At 39.1% G+C, this 16806-nt stretch overlaps 1 protein-coding gene across 1 annotated transcript in view; it reads left to right on the top strand.

Moving 5' to 3' along the window:
- Positions 1-16806, top strand: part of LOC141900300 (uncharacterized) — a 231621-nt gene that overhangs the window by 6864 nt on the left and 207951 nt on the right. The window contains exon 2 of the mRNA XM_074787124.1: positions 15935-16092. Within this exon, the coding sequence (XP_074643225.1) occupies positions 15935-16092 (158 nt within the window). The remainder of the gene's footprint in view (positions 1-15934; positions 16093-16806) is intronic.

Raw genomic sequence — 16806 nt, 5'->3', positions numbered from 1 at the left:
TTCAATATGTTTTAGAGTGAAAATTAATACCTTAGTTGATTCTGACAAAGGAATTTCACTAGATGGTGTAGGATCGGCAATCTGAGATACAAACATCATTATATTTATATAAGAACTTGGCAAGATGATATGACACAGGTAGAATATAACTCACTTCATCAGCTACGACTGCTGTAACAGTGGTTGTAGAAGGCAGAAATGCCTCTGGTGGTATCATTGCTGGATCAAATGGATATATTCCGCACGACCTAAATCCATTTATCAAGTGCTCAGGTGAGATGCTTTGCCAGGTTGGTGTAAAAATCTCGAAAAAGCAACTCTTATTAATAATTCTGGCAAAAAGCTCTTCTTAAACAACAGTGTTGCGATTCCCTATTATGATAAAAATTATGAACAGTCAGATAGATTAAAAGTAAGTTGTTGATTCCTGATTATGTATAGCCTATTATTTGTAACCTGCTTTGTCCATCCACTTTCAGATACAGACACTGTGGTTCCGGGAGGCGCTCGGTTTGAATCAACAGACTGCAGGGATGCGGCAGTCTTCCCTTTGAAAATCACATTCGGTGCTAGCATCTGCCCTGCCGCATTCCCGCAAGCCATAATGGTAATAGTCTCTCGATTCCCACTTATACGGGACTGGACATATCTGCTTCCCTTTCTGTGAATGAAATGCAATTCTTAATCTTATTATCATACCTTTGTGAGATATCTGTTTTATATTTTCAGCGGACTTGGTGTGCAATTTTAAAGTTATGACACGTTTACAGCTGTATTTGATTCAAAGGGTCATTGATTCCATTAAAATTTCAACCAAGAATTAAGTAAATTGAAAAATATTTTTATCAAAAGTATGTTCAATGGCGTGCGTGAAGCTTGAGGAACTATGATAATAAATGTCACAATTGATAAAATATCTTAGTTTTTTTGCTGACAGTTCAAGATTTGACTAAGAAATTGGTTAAAAATCAAGCATGATAGTGACAAAATGTACGGGTAGGTATGTAGGCCTATACTTTAAATCTACATATTGCAATGAGGAATATTAGCCTATCTATTGACACAATGTCTAGAATTATCATTGAGCTAATGTTCAATTTTCACACCTAGCAACTATTTTCCCAGGGACATGGGAAAACTGCAGGCCCGTTTCATCCATGTTCCAGATGTGCATTGGTTGAAGTCCTTCTAATGCGCATGAAAGGCTGAATCCAAGAACATGTCTATCGCACTTTTGGGCCCAAACGTCTACTTTTACTTAGTAGCCACTTGAGAACAATAAGCAATTAACGATATCAGCCACTTTTCCAGTAGTATACATTGCAAAACAGTCACTCTGGAATAGTATTCCTTTCAATTTAGTTGGTTTTCTATAGTGGCTGTTTCGAAGAGTCGACTATTAAAAAGTGACCATTTTGAAACATCTGGTTTCGATAGTGCACACTAGCAGTAGAGGTGACTGTAAAACCACCCGCCTGTTAACAGTGACTTTGTGATAGTAACTCCTACCATAGCAGCTACTCTCAAAACACATCGTTTCTAAAAGTCAACTATTGAAAAGTGACCATTTTGAGATGGCATGGTTATTTCCTGTTCAAAATAGCAGCATCTGTTAAAGATTTGCAGTGATACGTGACAGGTTCAAAGGTACTGTTAAACCCTATATGCTTTGTGTACAGAACTCTGTATGCTTTGAATACAGTTCTGTGAATAAAAAATCAAAGTTTTTGAGATGCTAAGAATCCCCTAAATTATATTACGCTCAACAAAATGGAAAACTATTCATTCATATAACATCATCATGGATTAAATCCATTAATACTAAAATATAGTGCCAGTCCTAGAATTCTTTACATTTGCGATTATAAAACATTCTGGTGCGTTCATAAATCTTTGATTTTGTAGAAAAGACAAGACAAAAAAATAAATTTGTCTTTTAGGCTTAATTTGTTTTTAAGGGTATATGAGAGAGGAATATACAAATAAAATCATATGTTCAAAAAATGAATTACGAAAAAAATGGAAAGTTTCAACAACTTCATTGATACCAATTATGGCAATTTAGGCTCCTGAAAGTCTAGTGGTCTAATCTGTGTTTTAGAATCGATTTCGTGCCGATACGATAAAGTTTAGGTAGACTTTTGGACCATTTAAGTTTGGACGCTCCGCGTGATGTCACTGCGCGCGCTGATCAAAACAAACATTTGAGCGTCGGTTTCTGTATAGTGTGCTTGACTACTGCGACGCGGGTGACCTCAATTCTGGGGATCTAATACATGTAGTGGAGATTACTGCGATATGGTGAGCATCAGCTGTTGCTCGGCTTTTGACTACAGAGACGCCGGTGACCTCCTCTCTCTGCCCGGAATCTAATAGTGGAGACTGTATGTATTCGAGCTCACCACAGGGCCACTTCCAAAAGGAAAACATGCCAATCCATTCTTCTAAGAATCACCGAGATTTAATAGCCTGATCTGTTATTGTTTTTGGATTGAAAGGTATGAGAGAGTAATTCCAGTTACGCCCCTGTTTTGCCATGACATGCAGTTAACAAAGCACAGGGCCAAACATTCAGATACATTGGACTGGACTTCCGTTCACACATGGCTTGCACTATGTTTCCCTTTCCAGAGTAGGTACCCAGTACTCACCCAAACAAACCAAAAACATAGTTTACAGCGAAATGTTGTAATACTTTTTTTCTTCTTTGATATTTGTTTCTAATGCCAGACTTATAGTGTAAATGAATATATATGATATTATATTACATATTATTATATATTATATTATTTTTATCCGCACCTTAGTGATTCATTATAATCCTGGCGGACGGGTAGTCGGCTAGTTTTATATATATTTCAATTTTGCTGCTTTTGGAAAATCCCCCCGGGAGCCTCGCTGTCCCATCACGCGCCTCTATTTTTGCCCGTCATAAGCCTCAATTCATCCCATTAGACGCCTCCTTCTTTCAACAGCCACTTAACCCACGGGAGCGAAGTGGCGTTCCGCGCGCAAAAAAATTTGCCGATCATTTCGCTAAATCTGTCCTAATATTCAGAAATATAGTGATGAATAATTATGAATCGGAAAATAAATACACTAACTCACCGCTAGACCGATGAATAATTGTTGAATATTGATCTCATCACGAGCAGCGCGGCGCGTCGTCATTCAATAACAAGTGCCGGATGCTATTTTGTATCGCTCGCTTCAACGCAAAACTTAGACATCGACTTTTCCGTCAGCGATCGCTCAGCCGCGACACGAAATAAAATCATGCAGTCTTCAGTATTTGAATTTTAAGATCCTAAACCTTCTGATTCCTGATGATTCGTCGCTTATTCCGGGTCCTAAGCTGACGAATTTTGCTCTTGAAAAAGGGTATTTTTCGATTTCTATTTTCTTCGACTTAAATGCGGATTTATACGCTAAACCAACCCCCAAGTGATAAAGATCGATCTTATTGGTTGATTCCAAAAGATTTTAGCTCATTTGCATTGATAGACAGGTTTTATGAATGATTTTACTACGCGATGTAGTCGGCCATCACAAATCTGGCTGCGGGACGCTGCACTTTCTCGAGGGCGTCCACGTCTTTCACTAAGTGCGGGTCACACACTGAGCAGGCGTACTCAAGTTTGGACCTGACAAGCGACTTGTACGCGGTGGCATTCAACTGATGTGGGGCGTATTTCAAATTCCGTATTAGGAAGCCCAGTGTCCTTGAGGCTGAGGCCACCGCAGAATTTATATGGAGGTCCCACTTCATGTTACTTGAGAGCGTGTTGCCGAGGTACGCGACGGAGGTAACCGGTTTCAGTATGTGATCACCCACTCCAAGAAAATCGTAGAACTCAACAAGACTCATCGCAGTTTTAGAGTCATTCGATTTGATAGAATAATTACGCATTTCAGCGCTGATGCTAAGGGAATTTCAGCTATTTTCAACTCGTTCGATCAATGCTGTTCATTGTTAAACTATTCATCGACCCAATCTTGTTCTAAATTTCATGAAATAAATAAATTCTGAAATAATCCGATCCATAAGTTACCGTATTTTAGTCAATGGGCTGCCAGATTTTAGCGTGACGTAATTCTATTTCCGATTTCCCCATGAGCTTCAAACCGGACGTCAAGTGATGTCTTTTTTTTCTGACTTTGTCAGCTAGTCAGAATCGGTTAAGAAGACACTTCATAGTAACAACATATACGCATTTACCAAAGGGACGTCCTCCGGGCGCGAGCCCGGCGTCCGTCTATTAATGGGCCATGGTAACCACGTGGTAAGTAGAAAACAGCCGTTATGAGCTTATAAACATATTCGCATGGAATAAAATGCCAAAAATGCCTTGCAAATTTGTTTGTTACCAAAAGGAGACATTTTATGGGTTGTTGAATGCTATTCCTAGCCTTCTAATGCATGTTTATTTCTTAATAATCATTTGATATACTTTCAGGAGCCTAAATTGCCATAATTGGTATCAATGAAGTTGTTGAAACTTTCATCGATAAGAGAAACCTGAAATGTATTATCAAATAGCAGTAAAATTCAAGATATTGAAGAGCTAGATTTATCTATAAATGTGGCAATCTATTGTAAATATCAACCTGAAACATATTTTAGAATGAGGCCCACGTATTGGCGGCCATCTTGTTTTACTCATATTTTTCGTAAAAAGTTCTCTTTCGAGGAAGTATGCCATGTGAGGTATTAAATTAAAGGTATTTTCCTTCTCAACTCAGATCTCGGAGCATCTTTTTACTAGATCCTACTCCCAAGGAAAGAATTAAAACCATTTTTAACCATTTTTTATATAATTCACCATTCAATAAATGAGCTTTGGGGTTAAAATTTCACATTTAAAACTGAAGACATGTTTGATCTTATCAAGAATCATCAGTATGGCTACCTATGAAACAACATGCCTCACAGTCATCCATAAACATGTCGTTTCTGGTGGTGCAGGTAGAGGTTAGGCCTTCTATAAATGTGTTATGTTCCCGACCTGCCAGGTTTTGTCCATTTCGAACAACCTGTGATTAAAATCTAGTTTAGTATTTGAACATAACACTTATTAATTTAGATCAATTCCAATTCTAATTAAAAGAATGATTAAGTTTGAGCCAACAACAATAAAATATTATCAAATCTTAACAAACAACAATAACAACTAGGCCTATAAATAACTGATATCCTATTTACATAAAACATAATTTCTTTGTTATAAATTACCTTCATTTAAAATTTGTTTGACTAGATCAGGGTTACTTTGAATTAGAAAACGAGCACCTTACACTTTATCACAGAACTCAGGATGTTAAAAAAAGCAAATTATATATACTGTGGTTGCCGAGCAGCACGGTGGGAGCCCACCATACTCCCAGGTAGTTTATACACTCCACACCCAAACAACCACATATCATTGCTATGGTACATGTGAATTAAGAAACTCTGAGTATGTATCTACCCACCTTAGATACATTTCGAGTTTCTACAAAAAAGGCCAGTTCGGTGTTATATTTGACAATAGGATGTCGGGAATAAATACATAAATTCCAGTGCTTCATCTAGCATTAAAAAAGGGCAGGGTGCTGATTTCAAATAAGGGCATTATTGCGCGTGATTCCATTGGAGCAAGGGCACATAATAACGCACTCAGGGGGCAACCTGCAATGTTCCCTATTGCATAGAATCGAGGTACCCCCCTACTACGATTGAGGACTAGAAACTATGTTTAACTCTGATTTTGCCATGGGTGACACACTTGACCACAGCACATCCTTACACCTATGCCTGTCAATGAACAAAAGTTAGTCAATAATATGATAGATAAGGCTTTCAAAATGATTTGGAAAACCAGTTGCAGACAAAAAAATATCAGAAAAAAGCAAATGATACAGCAAAAAAAAAGCCAGCAATAGTGTATAGGCCTACATGAAATTGCATATTTTTAATCTTAGAAATATCAAATTAATTGATTTAAATTGATAGTGTTAGTGATTGGCAAGTAACTGTAGATAATTGGTAAGCAGCCAGCTTAAGAACACATTATTGCTATTACGCTACTCATACTAATTGTCTCTGCCAGTCTCTCTGTGAGTTCACCGAACAAAGTTTTTCACCATGCGTCTAATAGCCTAGATAACAAGATCCAGAGTATAACGATGTGTTCAAAACGAAACAATCCATCGAATATACACTACCAGCTTTACAACGGCAGTCGCTAGAATGATTGGCAGTAGTTTGGAAGACAGCTAATTTCCTGGAAACTAAAACTAGGCCATGCATCTGAGGCACGTTTTCACACATGCACACTGACTGCAGTACATTTGAATATAACCACTGATCACATGAGCTACTATCATCGATATCATAGGAGATATTTCATAGCCGTCGCAGGATTCTTACTAACAGTCGGATGTGACGGCTTATTTTGAAAGCCCTGACATTACTTGTGACTGACGAGGGTAGGAGGGTGGACCTACAGCAAGTGATGAGGGCACAAGGGCGAGCATGGGACACATCTGAAGGGCACAAGGGCGGCTATTTTCGGGGGCGGGGCAGACCGCCTCTCTATTTTTGGCTAGTTGAAGCACTGAAATTCAGTCATTATCATACAGGTTATACATGTACAAGGAGTTAGAAAATGATTATAGACCTACACTTTATAGGGGGTAAAAGACGACCAGTGCATCCAGGACGACTGGTGTATGGTACCGGTACGACATCCGGGATCTGAAATGGTTAATTCCATACCTGCAATTACCCTCTTAAAAATATAATTTGAATACTAAAAGAGATGAGAGAATTATTTGTGGAAGAGAAAACATGGATTATGGTGAAATGAGCACAATGTAAATTAGATATCGTCTGCTCGAGTAGGGCAATCCCCACTTCAGATCATACGATATCTAGTTTGATTGCACCTTTATGTTACTCCAAGTACATACATAAACCGAATGATAATAGAAGGTCCAATTTGAATGATGATGATGATAATAACCCGTGCAGAATCAGATTTTCTTAGGTCTCATTGTGGGCACTCAATCCTTAATGATTAGGTCACCTTTTTTAAGGTCACCTAAGAGATCGAAAGTTTACCGATCATCCTCACCTCCATACACGATGTCAAAGAGAGATTTGGTGGGGTTATCATCTCGAAGGTGGCTGATGTCAACTACCTCACCGTTATACCTCACCATCATCAGAAAAGCGATGCTCTACTTGTTTGCCAACTAGGCTTGCTGGATCTAGGGAGATACTTGGGTAGCTTTAGTTTTTGGTTGGCTACAATACGTTCATTCTTGTATCCCTCAGTTTGGCAGACAGTAATCTCTTCGTTCAGCCATTGCTTGATGATGGTTGTCTGCTGATGTAATGTTGACTGTGAGTCGGTGCTGAAGTTGAAGGAATTGTGACATCCCCATCGGAGTTGACATGAATAGGATTGAGTGCAATGATTTGTTTTAAATTGCTCACCAGTGTCAACGTCAAAAACTACGCATTGACCATTAACAGTCAGTGACTGGTATAAAAACTCTTTTGGACCTTTTGACTTAAGTACATGTTTATGAAAATTGATCTGACTTTAAACTGCATCCTTTACCTTATGTTGGGCTAATTTATCAAGTTCATCATCAACCACAGATTGACTTACCCAGATTGTGCCACAATTTGTGGACATATTGGTAGTAGCACTGACCTTTTTTGTGTACACACGTTCCTCTGCATCCATCTTGGCTTGTTGTTTTGCAAGTAACTGAGCAGACTTTTGCCTTTGAATAGATAACCTACGTTCTTTAAACTTGAAATTGATGGAATGTTAATTTTGCCTTGCTTTGTCAAACAGTTGAGTACGCTCATCTGCCGACTTATTTGACAGCCAGGAAGCAGTTTTGTTAGCCTTAGGTCTTGGCTTTGAATCCTGAAAATCCAGACAGAGTTTGTATGGAACTTAGAATACTTTCTCATCTCCCGATACAGCTAGATTTGATTTCAACTTCAGCAACAAAAACATGAATATAATATCTGAGATGCTTTTGATTTTATGAAACCTTATAATTTAGGCCTATAGGAGGCTTATAATTTATAATGGTTATATGTATTTCATTTCAAAATCTATTAGGCCTACTTAAAATGGGTTACATTTTTACCTTCTCTTCCTTGTATAAACAACTGTTTGTCATTTAAAATCTAATTACCGTATACTTTAATAACATGCAATTCCTTTTATGTCAAGTATAAGTTGATAGAACACCTTACTAATCCAATGTATGGTCTAATATGGTGGAAATGATTAACTCCTTCAATTCACTAACTTCTGCGCTGAATATATCAGTGCCCATGGGCACCTTGTTGTCAATTGTCACCGCGGTTATTAATGCTAGCCAAATTGTCTGATATTTTCATTGAAATTGACAAGAAATTTTTATTTTTCTTCCTCAAATTGAGTGGTTCATAAAACATTGTTTCAGCAAATATTCTAAACAAATCTTCACTTTAGATATACCTATCTAACATGGTGTCTGGTTCAAAAATCATGACGATCTCAGGCAAAGTCCAGGCTAAAAATCTACTTTCAAGTGAAGATATCATAAAATAAACCACTGAACTGAATTGCTGATGACATTTTGTTTCTGAAATAGTGATATTTTAATGTTCTTGATTGAACCAAGAGGTGCAGATCTGCACTTTTACCCAAATATCTTTATTTCTGCATATTATTAATCAGGGGGGCCTAGAAAATCAAAATAAAATATAGCTGCAAAGCAGCATTAACGGGTTTTCTGCACAGTCTTAGAATCCTGTTCAACGGTGAATTTCGACGAAGCATATGATAAGGCACAACATCAGCCATTACTAAACAGGCTATTAGGAAACAGTATCAATGATAGGTTGCCCAAATGGCTCAGCAGTTATCTCTGAACGAAAACTTGTAGCCGAAATCAACGGAGCGCCTCATCTTGGAATAAGTCGGTCAAACTAGTGGAGTCACGCAAGGTAGTATCCTAAGTTGTCTTCTGTTTAATGTCCTGACAAATGACATACACAGTAATCCAACATATATCAGACCGAGTAAATTTCCAAATCGACCTTAACACGCTGTTCGACCAAAAAACTTAATGTTCCAACAAGAAAATCTTGTTCGAATGAAAATAATTCTGTTTCATCGAACAATACGCTTTTTGCTTGAACCAAAAATTTTCTTCATTCTGACAAAAAATGTGTTCGAATAAAAAGCTATGTTGAAGCTATTGTTGAAATGAAAAATTTTTAGTCCCGGCAAAAAAATTTGGTCAAGCGAAAACAATTTTTTCGAACGAATGTTTGAATGAAAACAATTCTGTTCGATTGAACGAAATACTTCATACTTTCGGTTCGGAGAAAAAACTTTTTTCAATATACTTGTTCGAACAAAAAACTTAATGTTCTGACAAGAAAATTCTGTTCAAATTAAAAAAGATTCTGTTCAATAGAACGATTGTTCGAACGAAAAACCTTTCGTTTGGACAAAAAAAAGTTTGTTCAACTTTGTTCTTACGATTTTTTCAAATTGGTTTAATTGTATAGAATATTATTGGTTCGAACGAAATAAATTTTGTTCCGACAAAAGAATTTTTAAGCGAAAGGTCTTTTGAACGAAAAAAAAAGATATTTCTGGTGCTCTGCAGTAACTTAAAGCCGGACGTAGGTTGGTCTTGTGACACGATGCGATCCTCGCGTTGCATCGCAAGTTTCGGTGCAAGTCGGTTGCAATACGATTGTGTGCGACTAGTTTCTGCCAGTCGCAAGAGGGCATCGGTTGGTTGTGACAGTCGTGTCGCGTCGCAGAAAGTAGAACACGTACGACTCCATGTGACTGGCGTTGCTGAAAGATGAGGACGCCAGTGATATGACGACTGAGTCAAGTCATCAAAACGTCACGATATGTCAACATATTTATGTTGACTTGATGCGATATATCGCGATATATCAACATAAATATGGCGACTTGTCGAGTTGGAACGCGACAACTCGAGGCCCTTTATCGCTTCAGTAGATCTTTCATTAAGTAGGATCACTTGAATGATCGCTTTAATATCACTTTAAAAAAAAAAGAATCCGCCAAAATGACCTTAATATTCGACACTATATCTACGGAAGCGATAAGGGGCCTCGAGATGTCGCGTTCCAACTCGACAAGTCGCCATATTTATGTCGACATACCGCGATATATCGCGTCAAGTCGACATGAATATGTCGATATATCGTGACGTTTTGACAACATATTTCGTTTTCTCGACCATTTTCCTCGCGACAAGTCGACATATTCATGGCGACTTGAAACTCAGTCGTCATATTACTAGCGTCCTCATCTAACATTTAGACATGTCTTCAAATGACGGCTTGTCCCGTGGAAAATGAGCAAAAAAGCGAAATATGTTGTGAAAACCTCACGATATATAGACATATTCATGTGGACTTGACGCGATATATCGCGATATATCGACATAAATATGGCGACTTGTCGAGTTTGAACGCGACAACTCGAGGCCCTTTATGGCTTCCGTACTATATCAGATTAATCGACTTCAAAATAGGCGAAAGCATAAGTCTTTATTACGTTATTAATTGGCCTAATTATTCAAAAGCTGCGGGCGAAAAAACCAAGATCTTGAATTGTCGCGGGCGACAAAACCAAAATATTGAATTGTCGCGGGCGACGAAACCAAACTAATGAATTGTTTCGGGCGATAAAACCAAAATAAGGAATTGTCGCAGGCGATAAAACCAAAATATTGAAGTTTCGCAGGTGGAAAAACCGCAACAAAAAAAAAATTGTCGCGGGCGATAAAACCAAAATATTGAAGTGTCCAGGCGAAAACACCGCGACAAAAAAAAAATTGTCGCGGGCGATAAAACTAAAATAATGAATTGTCGCGTGCGACAAAACCAAAATAATGAATTGTCGCGGGCGATAAAACCAAAATAATGAATTGTCGCGGGCGATAAAACCAAAATAATGAATTGTCGCGGGCGACAAAACCAAAATGTTGAATTGTCGCGGGCGATAAAACCAAAATAATGAATTGTCGGGGGCGATAAAACCAAAATATTGAATTGTCGCAGGCGATATAACCAAAATATTGAATTGTCGCGGGCGACAAAACCAAACTAATGAATTGTTGCGGGCGATAAAACCAAAATAATGAATTGTCGCGGGCGATAAAACCAAAATATTGAATTGTCGCATGTGATAAAACCAAAATATTGAATTGTCGCAGGCGATAAAACCAAAATATTGAAATGTCGCAGGCAATAAAACCGCGACAAAAAAAAAAAATTGTCGCGGGCGATAAAACCAAAATAATAAATTGTCGCGTCGACAAAACCAAAATAATGAAATGTCGCGGGCGATAAAACCAAAATAATGAATTGTCGCGGGCGCCAAAACCAAAATATTGAATTGTCGCAGGCGATAAAACCAAAATATTGAAATGTCGCTGGCGATAATACCGCGACAAAAAAAAGAAAATTGTCGCGGGCGATAAAACAAAAATAATGAATTGTCGCGTCGACAAAACCAAAATAATGAAATGTCGCGGGCGATAAAACCAAAATAATGAATTGTCGCGGGCGACAAAACCAAAATATTGAATTGTCGCGGGCGACAAAACCAAACTAATGAATTGTTGCGGGCAATAAAACCAAAATAATGAATTGTCGCAGGCGATAAAACCAAAATAATGAATTGTCGCTGGCGATAAAACCAAAATTATTGTTTTGTCGCGTTATTTTAGTTTTGTCGTTTTGTCATAATGTCGCCCTCATTTGCATATACGTGTTTTTTTTTACGCATGGCCCTTATCAGCCACCATACTAAAGCCTTAAGGTCGCATAAAACTCGATAAACACTTCAAGCGACACAGCGAACGATCTCCTTTCCCCCACAGCGAACGCTTAACCTAGTAGGGGCTACTAGGCTATGTAGGCCTATGTATATGCGTAGGCCTAACATCCGGACAGATTGGTCGTAGGTAGGCCTATTGAATAACAACCCACCTAAATATCGTAAATTTTGTTTTGAAGTTCAATCCAATGAGTCCGTTAATAAACGCAACAATTATTCTGTGTTTGTTTGAGACAGTAAAGCTCAGTACCGGTAGGCCTAAAGCCGCGTCAAACTCGATAAACACTTCAATCAAGCGACACAGCGAACGATCCCTTTCCCCCACAGCGAACGCTTACTCCGAATGTCAAGTGTGAGTCCAGCATACGGAAAGGATTGTGTTATATACTTTTATTTAGTAAATAACTTGTGCATTTGACAATGATCGGTATGTACTGTAGGAAATATAGAGTATTGATGGTATTGATATAGAGGTAGAAGCCCGTGGCCGAATAAAGTAATATATTATTTTATTTTGATACCTCGTCGACATAACAGCTTTTCTCCGCTATATCTCTTCGGCGTGTTTCGTTTCATCTTCACCCGTCAAGGGATTCGAACCCACTACACTAAAGCTGTTCGCCGAACCCCTTGACCTCACGAGTCGTTGGAGTCGTTACTAGCCGACCAGAATCCGGTCGTACCAATCACAGCGCTTGTAACAAACGATTCTATTGGTTTTCCCATTAAATGGACCAATCAGCGAACGTTTTACTGAACAAGGAAGTATTTCGCAAATCGATATATGACGTCATGCGCAACAGCGCTAGTAATGAAATCACGCTTCGTGAGGCCAGGGGGCTGGTGGAAGCGAGTTCGGGAGTGTGATACCGGACCCCTGGCAAGCGAGGATGGTTTCGTTTAGGCCTACGACTCCCCGGTACACTTATGATTTATCTTAGTAAATACACGCTTAATTTGATAAAGAAAAATAGGTATTGCTAAACTAACTGCATGACGCCCGCAGCCAAATCACTGGTAGTAATAAATTAATTTGTACTCGATTTGATTCCAAAGATGAGGGGAAAATTGCAGCTGATCCCCGGAACGACGATGTAGTGACACACGTCGATTCGTCGATGTTTACGGCTCGACAGTGCTTTTAAAATCTAAAGTAGTAAATTTCCTGTATATCGGTAATACGATTTGATGAGGAAAATGGGCTATTGTTAAAATTAGTTTTTAAAAACCGCGACAGAATGTGGGGTAATAAATTTGTTAATTTATTCTTGAATTGATAATCGATGTGACAAGAAACGTGCAGTAGATTTCGGAAAGAGGACTTAGAAAAACATGTCGGCTCTTTGAATGGGGCTCAATTTTCGATGTTTACGGCCCGACAGTGCTTTTGTAACGATGATTCTTCGAAATACGCACGAGGTATTTGTAGATCGAAGTGAGCTGAATGATATCAGACGGATTGTATCGACAACAGCGTCAAGGTAAGAAAGCCTTTGTTTTTTTAGTAAAAATAGTGTGGAAGAAAATAATAATAATAATAATCACGCGGATATCAATAGGGTTTTCTGTGATATAACAGAAAACCCTAATTACTTCTGACCAAAAAAAAAATTTTTTTTTCATTTCAAAATTCCGATGATATAGGGCCGATTTCTTCAATTCAAATCAACGGATCGGCCATTTTGGCGAACTAATTACCACTTAAAAACGTCTGAACAGTCACAGTTAATTTAATTGAATTGAATTGACAAAATTTCTTTTTTTGGCATGTAACTTTTCTTTATCAGAACATCTTTAAATCAATAGCTACACATGAAAATAATGCAAACATACATGTGATTTTAAGAAATGGTTATGTTTGAAAACAAAGATTTTTGCAACTTCAAAGTCATGACAATTCAGTGAAGGGTTAGAAACTTTGATTGGCATCCAATATGGCGTCGATCCTTGCGCGTAAAGGTGATTTTACATGCAATTTAGGGCCCAAAGTATCAAAAATTTGACATAGAAAATGTAAGTTTTTTCGGTCGAAAGTTACTGATTCTGAATCCATAGACCTCCCTGATAATAAATATGCAGAAATTAAAATATTTGGGAGGGGTACGAAAGTGCAATAGCGCCAATAGATTATATAGGTATGTGACAGGATTTAGTCAATCAATGCAACCATTGGAAAGAGTGTAACAATTGTCGTCTTGGGGTATTCTTATGGATATATCAGGGTTAATCGCGGCTGTTATAGGGGATAATAAAGAGTCTTGAACCGGGACAATAGAATCACACACAACTCACCAGGACAATGGGTTCTTTTCAAGAGAGCGATAGATACGCCACATATCGTTAACATTTATCACTACAAATACAAATACACTATATATTACGATATAATACTGTCGAAATCACACCGTTACACCACTCCTCCCTAAAAATGTGTACTGAAACACCGTTCAGTAGGCCTACCAAAAATAACTTTCGCAATACAATAAGTCAAACACGATAACATTAAGTCCAACGCGTAGGGTTTCCATCGCAAAAAGGTCACAAGAGATAACGTACAATGCTCATAGTAAAGTGTCCTTATGTGTCTAGATGATTATTTACACTCCCGCTGAATTCATTCCTGAAGCACGAGGTTGACTAGGGTTCACCGCTGCAGGGTAGATGGCTGGCCATTTTCCAATATCTGGTGTTGGCCCCGCCATCCCCATACCTTCTCACGTGTCGGGACTTGCAGTCTATATACAAATGGTAGCTGATGTATGATGATTCTGTAGTAGCGCTGAAAAAGTAAGGGGCCAACAGAAAAAGTTCTTGCACAGAACCAGGACTAAGTCAGGGATGCAAAGAGTCAAAAGGCCAGGTTTTGTAGAGTGGGTATTGACTGTAGTAAGGTGTCCCGACTACAAATCTATGACTCTAGATCGATACGGTCAATCGGGATAACCGTCTCACGCTTGCCTCTCATGCACTTGGCCTTTGGAAAGGTGGAAAATCGGGACAAGGGGATACTTCCGCCGTATGGTGTTTACTAAGGAATATATCTCCTTGACAGTGTCACCGAATTCCCACACGTTATTAACCCCATGGTTAAAGATGACAGCTGAGCAACTGACGCTCATCAGTTGTATCGTCGGACTTACATCTTCAACTTGTTCTCCTTAGTGAGCGATTACATAGCGGGCATAGACCTAGGTTAGACACATCTTATCCCACAGGAAAAATTTTTGTGACCTAGGCACTGCTGGGTCACTTAAAGGCGAGTATGGTACGGGACCCACACGGATGACAAAGAGAAAACTTCTCTCACTTAGGCCACACCAAAAGAAAACCCTGTTTCTCGGGCCCGACCGACCCGATATTTCCCTTGTTTGAAAGTTTGGATCTTTCTCTATGCGTCTTTTCCGTGTTTCTTTATGTTTCTCAGACGCAGACATCGGCCGTGCCTTTTCATTTTTCATGCTGGAAAAGAATAGAAATTTTACATTAGATGCTGGTATATCAATAATACAATATCTTAGTAGTTCTATATTATATTTGTACCAATGCATATTTTGTTACCACAATCAATTGCAAAGTTGTAGCTCATGACATCATCTCTGATTGTGGTGAGTTTTAAGGACAAAATGTATTCTATATGGTCACCAGGGGGCGTTGGATAGTAGAATAACTTTGTATTTCCATATTAAATTGGTAACGAGGCACATTTGGTTATCACAATCTATTACCAAGTCGTAGCTGCTGACATGTTCTATGATTGTGGTAAATTTCAAGGTCATTGGTTTTTGTATATGGCCACCAGAGGGCGTTGAATATTGAAATTGTTAGATTGTTGAGCATTTGAAACCACTTCCCAAGTGGGCATGGTGTCCCTGGACCCCTAGTTCATTCTCTCTTTCATTTCACTGTGCTAGCTGGTGTTTTAACGAGCTTTCACTGTATGTGTGTATCATTTGCTGTTAGTCACTTAGATTGCCGATGTGGCGAAAATCTTTCAGCACGTTGAATATTATAATGAGATGAGATGCATCGATTCTATGTTTTAGATGCTTGCAACCTATCAATCTATGAGAAGGCAGGTGTCGAATGTTGATAGCGACGACTCAAAGAGAACTGAACAGAAGCCTGCGTTTCTCTACAACAGTTGGATATTTGTGCCATTCATGCCGTGTTTTGTTGTGCTGTTATCATTAAGTGGACAATGGTAAGTGTAAGGGTTGCCACCAGGGGGGGTTAAATATTTAATAAATACAATTTGTCAAAATTGTGGTTTGATATTGGCTGGACTAGTTGCTTTGATTGACTGGAGCGAAGGAATCGTGTAGGTACATAAACATTGAGAAGTGACTTCGTCTCATCGTCAGGGAATGCCTCGTCATGGAGGTCAGGGGATTCCTCTGTCGAGGGCCTTAGGTCCCGCAGGTACAGAGGGAGGCACCACGGCCACAGGGCTCGTTCCTGACAACGTCGCACTAGTAGGCGGTCACGTAGGTCAGGTTCTGCGAGCTGTCGGGTTCATAGAACCTGATGGGATTATCGTCCCTATAAAGACTGGTCTCGAGCACACGGACGTAGTAGGTCTCGGTCTAGATCGCGATCACCAGTTAGGTCCCCAGTGTGCCAAAAAGGTCAGCCTAGGGATCCTACTCCGCAGCCTCTACCTCCGCCGCTGTCCGCTGGAACATCGGGGGACAGGGATTTATCGCAGATTTGTGAATTTTTCAAAGCGGAGTTGAACACACTCAGAGCTCAAATCCAGCATGGAAAATCTCGCCCTCAGGAAACAGCCCCACCCCGAATCGCGCTCGGAAGGGGATGAGGAGCACGGGGATCGATTGTCGATAGGCAATGTCAGCGATTTTGAAAACGAGCCCTCCGAGAAAGAAGGGGCTTTTCAGGATCAGGCTAATCGGAGCAC

This window comes from Tubulanus polymorphus, chromosome 1 (assembly GCF_964204645.1).
Source record: "Tubulanus polymorphus chromosome 1, tnTubPoly1.2, whole genome shotgun sequence".
In the NCBI taxonomy this organism is placed as follows: domain Eukaryota; kingdom Metazoa; phylum Nemertea; class Palaeonemertea; order Tubulaniformes; family Tubulanidae; genus Tubulanus; species Tubulanus polymorphus.
Note: the sequence above shows the minus strand (reverse complement) of the source record. Positions and strands in the feature narration are given on the sequence as shown.